The sequence below is a fragment of the Trachinotus anak genome, unplaced genomic scaffold, assembly GCF_046630095.1.
Source record: "Trachinotus anak isolate AG129_WGS33_773 ecotype Australia unplaced genomic scaffold, CSIRO_AGI_Tana_v1 ptg000004l, whole genome shotgun sequence".
Classification (NCBI taxonomy): Eukaryota; Metazoa; Chordata; class Actinopteri; order Carangiformes; family Carangidae; genus Trachinotus; species Trachinotus anak.
In genome coordinates this window covers 24976097-24984407 of record NW_027273855.1, presented here as the reverse complement: position 1 = coordinate 24984407, position 8311 = coordinate 24976097, and the positions used below count along the sequence as shown (strand labels likewise).

General features: G+C 37.7%; 1 protein-coding gene across 1 annotated transcript; it reads left to right on the top strand.

Annotated features, from left to right (window-relative positions):
• Positions 1–1292: 1292 nt before the first annotated feature.
• On the top strand, positions 1293–7109 carry r3hdml (R3H domain containing-like). Its single transcript, XM_071477404.1, has 6 exons — positions 1293–1411; positions 2045–2386; positions 3329–3447; positions 3615–3717; positions 4431–4546; positions 6316–7109. Exons 1-6 carry the CDS (start codon positions 1406–1408, stop codon positions 6446–6448), a joined length of 819 nt encoding a protein of 272 aa, XP_071333505.1. The 5' UTR covers positions 1293–1405; the 3' UTR covers positions 6449–7109.
• Positions 7110–8311: the final 1202 nt, after the last annotated feature.

Below are 8311 nucleotides of genomic sequence, written 5' to 3'. Positions count from 1 at the left end.
GAAATAATTTCATAACACCACCACATTTCATTTGATATTGTCCCCTGGTTTTAATTTCATCTTCCAGTTGTTCAATTGTGTTTGAGTGCTGGTCTCAGTGATCTCTCTAAACCCGGTCGCAGCAGAGCCAGGTGGTGCCGTGTATCTTGGCAGTTTTCTCAGTCTCTTGTACTGGCATGTGGACGAGGGTCTGGGGCCCTTCCAGAAACCAATAACAGCTGGAGATGAACGCTGAGTCTGCAGCCACTTTTCTCCCTTTTTGTTTAATATGCATTCTTCACCACATCGCTCAGTCCTTCCCCAGGGCGTGCTTATTTAAACATTTCAGTGTGTTTTATTGAAACAACTCAGTGAAGTCATGGGGCAGCCAAAACATGTGCTCTGTAACTACTGTAGCAGACTCTTGTGAGGGAGACTCACAATCTCATAGATAGATAGATAGATAGATAGATAGATAGATAGATAGATAGATAGATAGATAGATAGATAGATAGATAGGTAGATAGATAGATAGGTAGATAGATAGATAGATAGATAGATAGATAGATAGATAGATAGATAGAAAGGTAGATAGGTAGATAGATAGATAGATAGGTAGATAGATAGATAGATAGATAGATAGGTAGATAGGTAGATAGATAGATAGATAGATAGATAGATAGATAGATAGATAGATAGGTAGATAGGTAGATAGATAAAATACTTTACTGATCCATTTCAGTTCAGATTCAGAATTCAGAATAGATAATAATAACAGATAGAAAGAAACTAGAAAGATTTTTATGTAATAGAAAGAAACGCTTTATTTTAACTCCCCTATTTATCATTCATAAGCATATAAGCGTAAGTTATATACAGTAATACACAATAACGTAGTTGTCAACAGCTGTGAAGCATCTATAACTGGATACTGGTATAAAGACAGATAATGAACAACAGCACAGTTGTAATTATATAAAAAGGTTTTGTAAGAGAAGTTAGATTTGTTGAAAATGCTGTACAAACCCTTCAAATGTATCTGTGTACAACTACATTATAAACCTTTTTTTAAATATATCTTTAAAGTTAAGTGTTATTGATTTCTTTCATTGAACAAATCAAACACGATGTTACCTATAAACAGTGAAGGTGCTCAGTCAAATATGTCATGATTGCGGCGTCAGTGATGAAAGGCAATTTCTGCGTTTGTGATTTGCTCTGCGGCAGAGAGGAAGACAGGGTCAGACTGAAAGTTTAGGAAGGAAGCAGAGGGAGCACACAGGCGGGTTTTTGTGCGTCAGAAACCTTCTCGGCCCAGTTAAAACTCCCCGGCGCACATGTCACACCAGTTTGTTTGCAGAGGCTCGTGCTGAAGCAGAGCTTCTCCTCCTCTGCTGCTCGTCTGCCTCTGTGAAAGGATCCACTGATGAAGGTACGAGACTCAGCTGTTTGTTTTTTCTATGCAACAAATGTGTTTGCTAATGGCAGCAGAAGCTGGTTTAAATATAACAGATATTACTGATTAATCAGCTGTATATGTTCTTTTTAGTAGATTGTGAATGCATATGTTAACATCCTGGGTCTGTTTTTAAATGATTTATTTAGGGGAGTTCTGCAGCAAAATTTCAATCAACACAACTTTTGAAATGTTTGTTTACGTTGTCTGTAATGATTTACAATGACTGAAGTTAAGGGAAGAAATATCAGAAACATACAACCAAACATATTTTTAAATGAAATTTCACAGATTAGAAGAAATGATCACTTTAATCATCTGTTGCTGTGTGACTGTGCTGACATGTTGTATCATCAGCAGGTGAAATGTGATAAATTCAGTCTAAGTGATGCATGTTTTAAGATTTTTCATTCTTTCCTTATGGATCATTTCAAGTTAATTAACTGTCTGAATTAATGAACCACCTGTTTGGATATTTTTTATCCCTATAGAGCTGAAAATCAGCACATAATGTGTGTATTTATTCATACTCCCCCTCAGCCCATTTGAGCATCTTTCATTGATTTTCTTTGTGATTCTAATCATGATGAAAACTTCTCTCCTCCTCAGAGTTTTGCAGGGACGTGGTGCAGCTGCCTCCTCCTCCACAGAGCTCAGATGGGTGCTGCTTGTGTTCAGCTCCTGTTTGCCACCACCCTGTGGATGATGCCTCACATGGGTGCCACCACTGCCGCCGCCGCCGCTGTGCTGTCGAGCTCCACAGAGCTGCTCAACGCCACCAGAGCTGGAGCTGAGACACAGTCTGACGTCAGGATGCTCAGCGGAGCTGCCGGTTTGTCTCGCAGCAGACGTAAGAGGGCCATTTCATCCAGAGAGATAAACGCCCTGCTGGAATACCACAACCGAGTCCGCTCTCAGGTCTTCCCCCCTGCGGCTAATATGGAGTACATGGTGAGGAATCAGTGGGCGGTGAATCAGAGCAGGGACATGATGAAGTTAGGGTTTTTTTTATTTTATTATCTTCAAATACAAAAACTGCAGAACAAACACTAGAATACATTCATAGAGTATAAAGGTGAGGTACAAATGTCTTACAGAGGCATCTCAGGAAAAGATATTCATACTTGCAGAACTCTTTAACAGCTCAGAAAATAACTAGTTAACACCTCAATACCTCACAACTATTCCTAATGGTTTTTGAATTCATGAAGGCTGCTACAGTCTCTGTATTATTCTTTATATCTATCAAATCCCAAATAAGTATATTTGGATACCTGTTGTTGGAGTTTTACATCAGTGTTTTTTTTAAAGAGGCTAAAAACTGAGTGAGACATCTCTGAAGTTTAACAATGTCTCAGTGTAGGATAACTACTGTACATTTATGTCTGTAAATTACTTTTTGGCAAACAAAGTGAGGATATATTTGCTCCTACGTAGCTCATGTGACAGATAAAACATGACACATTTACTTATTTGGTACAACAACTATATTTTATGATCACTTCCATATTTTCTAACCTTTATCAAATGTGAAAACCCAGTGTGTGGCAAAGCGAAGTGTTTTCTTTTCTACATATTGTCACACATACAGGAAGCGAGTACATGAGGAAATCCAGCCAGTCTCAACAAAATACAAGGGTTAAGTGAAAAGGAACAAAACTGAAACTTCACCTGATCCCACAAATGTTTGCAATATATTCTGCAGCCAAACAAACGGATAGAGAACTTACCTTGATACAACAACAAAACAACAACACAAAGCAACAGGTCTGTCTTATTTTTAGGCGAAGAGCAGAATCGTTTTTTTTTGTTGTTGTTGTTGTTATTGTTTTCTTACTGAGCAGAATAAAATGAGCGTCTGTCTGCCGTTCTCTCCTTCTCTTATCTCTACAGCTCTGGGATGAGGGATTGGCTAAGTCAGCCGACTCTTGGGCTTCACTTTGCATTTGGGATCACGGTCCGACACAAGCCATGAAATATATGGGCCAAAACCTGTCGATCACGTCAGGAAGGTAGTGCAGAGATATGTACTCAGAATCAGCTCTTGGTCTGTGTAGAAAAAGTTAACACACACTGAATGCAGCCTGTATTCAGTTCATGCACCAACACACTGGACCGAATTGTGAGATGTCATGTGACTGATATGGATGAATGATTGATTGGATGTTGGCTGTGACAGGTACCAGTCCATCACTGATCTGGTCAGGTCCTGGTACGATGAGAGGCACCGTTTCTCCTACCCGAACAGATGCAGTGGATCTGTGTGCTCTCACTATACTCAGGTAAACTACTCAGGTAAAGCTATAGGATGATACAGTGTAATGATAACGAGGGCTAAATAAAATTTACATGAACATAAGAGTTTATAAGTGCACTTCTGCACTGAACTGACACTGAAGACCATCAGTGTTCACCAAAAGATATTTGTAAAACCAGTGGCACCACATAAAAAACTCACCTCTTTGTGATAATTTTAGTTAGGGACTGTATGAAAATTATTAGAAAAGGGGGAGGGGGATGAGAAAAAGGTTTTCTATTATTTTTTCTTCCAAAAAAACATGGCTTCTCTTACATGTAAAAACAAGTTTTTACATGTAAGAGAAGCCATGTGTCATAAAAGTGTGTTTTGGGGATATGGAGAGGATAAATATCATGTTTCTATTTCAGGGTTTTATTTTCCTGATTAAATTCTGATAGTTGCTAGTAGGAACAACACATCCCTTCTCAGGAACAGAACAGATGTGGGTCCAGGGGTGGGGGCTGTAAATCATTAGATTAATTGTTGCAGTTTTCTGAGTCATAGTAGAGATCCAACGACAATAATAAGAGGCATGGTTTGTATAAGGTAAATGATTCAGCCAGCCTCAATGCTGCAGTAATTTTCACAGTCCCTTACAGTACATATGATGAATTATCAAATCCCAAACATATATGACATCAGTCGGTTTCAGTTTGTGGGTGTGAGCATCACAGTGTGTTTTGTGGTTCCTGTCAGATGGTGTGGGCGAGCACCAACAGAGTGGGATGTGCTGTCAGGAAGTGCTCCAACATGTACGTGTTCGGGAGCACGTGGAGGGAGGCAACGCTGCTGGTCTGCAACTACTCTATAAAGTAAGAAGAACCTCACTTCATCAGGAGATGCAGATGTAGCCGGTGCTGATAACTTATCCAGGGTTCCCTGTTCTGTCTCACACACACTCTGTAATTAAGAGCTAAAAGTTTAAACAGCAGCAGTGTGGTGATTCTGCACTTTAAGTTAACCCTGTAATGCCTGACCCCAGAAATAATGGACAGAAAATTCTGATTTCTTGAATCTGGAACCTTTATTTGGCCCTTTCACAAAATTTGAAAAAAAAAAATTACAAAAAATTATTTGCATATCGGTTTTTCCAAATTTTATACACGATTTTACTACATACTAAAATGCAAAAAAATTATGTAATTATAACTTGCTTCAACAGATTAAGTGTTCATGTTGGAATATTACTAAAAATTTCAAAGAAAATGTCACTGGAAAATCGTAAAAATCGCAATTTTCTTGACCTTGATCCAGAGAGTTGGGAACTATCCAACTTGGATTGTCCCATGAACTGTGTTTGAGTTGTTGTAGTGATAAAGGTATCCACCAGGGGTTGGAAGACAAGTATCAGATTGGATACAAGAGGGTTTTGAGTGAAGTTTTTACCATAAGGTGATGCAATAGGTCTCAGAAATGCTTGTATCAAATTTGATGCATTTGACATTATAGGGTTAAATTTAGTTTGTTTTAGTTCCCAGAATAATCATCTAAACATGATTTTATATCATCAGTGTTGGAAAGTGACTAACTAGCCTGCTACATTTACTTTATTAACCTCTAAAGAAGGTGTTTCTACAAGACCAAAAGATGCAAAGCAACAAATTAATGTTGTATTTGACACATAAGCTTTTTACCGAAAACATTATATATTCAGATGTGACTCCTTTTGTAGTCACCAACAGTTTGATTAGTAACTGTATTTTAATTACCTTTTTCCTCAGTAACTTTTTATTTTGTAATTTAATCACATGATTCCATTACATGTTACTCCCCAACACTGATAATATATACATAAATAATAATAGCACTCAGAATATCAGCTTTCATCATGAATAACATTTTTACATCGGGGTATTACCACGTTTACTTAAACACATAATCTAGAATATATATATTATCTCTATATATATTATCTATCTATCTATCTATCTATCTATCTATCTATCTATCTATATATATATATATATATATATATAGATAGATAGAGAGAGAGAGATATTATATCTCTTTCCACTACATTTAACAGACAGTTAAAGTTGTTACCTTATGAATTAATAATATTAATGATTAACTATCCATTATTAATGGTTCAACCACCCATGACATAAACAAGTTAAGTATTTGATATGAGCTCCTCCACAACCAACTGAATTAAAATGCTGCATTCAAGTACATGATAAGCATATAACACTTTTATTTACTGTAAGTAAAAATAATTCAGTGCAGGACTTTTGTGACAGAGTATTTTCACACTGCAGTTTTCCTACTAATAAGTAAAGGATCTTACTTTTTCCATCAACATATATGGTGTTTGTTACCCAGATCTGCACAAACAGAGCCACACACAAAGCTTGTTTATCCCAGCTTATTTATCATTGGCTATTTGAGAAGTGAGCAACAAAAAACACAATCATTGAACAGAAACAATGCTGTGTAAAATCTGACATACCTCAGAGATATTATCATCAGGAAATGTCACAGGTATTGTTAAGTTTTTTAAATCGGTATTGAGCCTGAACATGTAATAAAGGAATTGCATGATAAGGCCCTGCAGCTAACACCATGTTAAAATGTGTTTCAGAGGAAACTGGGTGGGAGAAGCTCCCTATAAGACTGGGAGGCCTTGTTCTGTCTGCCCGTCCAGCTACGGCGGCTCCTGCTGGAGAAACCAGTGCTCACCTAACACAAGAACCAGAAGACTTTCAAGATATTAACACAACACAGTGTTTAAATGGAAGCAAGAAGAAAACCATCAATTTTTAACAAACACCATGGCAGCATGACGACACAGTTTCAACAAACAGTAAATAATGCAGCTGTCCAGTTACCACTATGTTCAAAGTAAATCTTTATTAATGAATGTTTCACACACACAGTTGCGTTGAAGAGGGGTAGAGTATAAATTAACGTTTGACTGACTCATCTACATCACCGACAAAAATAATACTGAAAACAAAACAAAAATATTCTTTTATTGTGTGAAAATGTTGCTTATTTTTATACTTCATGAAGACATCAGAGATTTTGCACTGTTTTGATGAATTTGTTTATTTGATTGATTTATTTTAGAGGCATTGACCAAAAATGAAGCACTTTTGTTGTACAGATTAAACTCACTGTAACCTTGGATGTTATTGATTCTGTGTCTAACCTGATTAATAAAATATTTGTCATTGCTCAGTGTGAAAAACTGACAATTAATTCCTGCAGTAAACCAGAATGTGTTTGATTCACGGTTGTCTTTTTGCCTGACTGAACATTAATTAAGTTATAAATTACTGATGACGCTGTATACCCCTGCAAACAATCTGCTGTTCACCACTTGTGTTTATTCTCTGCTGCTGCAGGAAATTTTCTGTCCTCCATTTCACCTCATTACACCTTTCCATTTAACCCTAAGAGACTTACCCTGCCATAAAACGGGAGACTAATGCAGATTTTATGGTCTTAAATATGAGGGAATCCGACCAATTTGTGGACCCTCAAACACACAAACACACACACACACACACACACACACTCAAACACACCATGGTCACTAACAGCAAACGTGTAAAACATTTGATATGGAAACCATTTCCGTCCGGCAAACAAACACAGTTCATCACAAACAAGTGTAAAGAGCGACTGGCACTTAGGTGACTGTAACAACTGTTTATTTAGCAGCTATATATTCCGTTTATTCTCTGTGTTTGAGAAAAGTTCGGCTCACTCTTCAATTTTTGCGCAGTTCGAATTATTACAGGTTATTACATCTGTTGTTTTTAACGTTGCAGTCTTCAGGTTTCCATCATCAGTCAATGCTTTCACATGATCTTAAAGAAATAGTTCAGCATTCACGTTTATTTGCTTTCTTGTCAATAGTCAGAGGAGAAGATCGATACCGCTCTAGTGTCTGCACACTAAATATGAAGCTGTGGCAGCAGGAAACAGAAAGCTGGGCTCTGTCTGAAGGCAGCAACAAAAATCCTTCCACCAGCACCATCTCATTCATCAACCTGCTATATCTTAGCTTGTACGAAAACTAATTTGCTGAAACATCAGGTTGTGGCTTTATCATGAAGTTTTGTCATCACAGTGAGGTTGCCAGCCAACACATAAGCTCCAACAGAACAACATTTCGCCAGTTTTTCTATGATTTTTCTAAAGATTAAACCAACAAGTAGTAAGATGTTAATGTTTGTGAGCTTTAGAGCTGCTGTTAGGTGGATTTTGTTACCTTCTGACAGAGCAAGGGTAGTTCTTCCCCTGTCTCCACTCTTTATGCTAAGCTATGCTAACCAACTGCTGGCTGTAGCTTCAAATCTCTAAATTAGTTGAAAGAAAATGGCACATACAATTAAGAATTGTAAGTTTAGCTACTGCTACATAGCCAGTGATAGCATTAACATCTGTTTACTGACCCGTCCTGCCGAGGGCCTCAGCCATCATTGGTTGCATTTACAAGACAAGAGGTTATAATACGTCCTCTGAGAGGCGTTACTTCTTCACGGCAGACTAGACGCTGCAGTGACTCGGTATCGGAAAGTGACATAATGGTACAACTGGGGTGAGGCTAGCAAGTTAGCATGCTAACT

Excerpts from the sequence above, each read along its gene's own strand:
- r3hdml (XM_071477404.1), top strand. Across the intron at positions 2,387-3,328 it reads CGGCTAATATGGAGTACATG|CTCTGGGATGAGGGATTGGC; the intron begins GTGAGGAATCAG and ends TTATCTCTACAG. Across the intron at positions 4,547-6,315 it reads GTCTGCAACTACTCTATAAA|AGGAAACTGGGTGGGAGAAG; the intron begins GTAAGAAGAACC and ends AATGTGTTTCAG.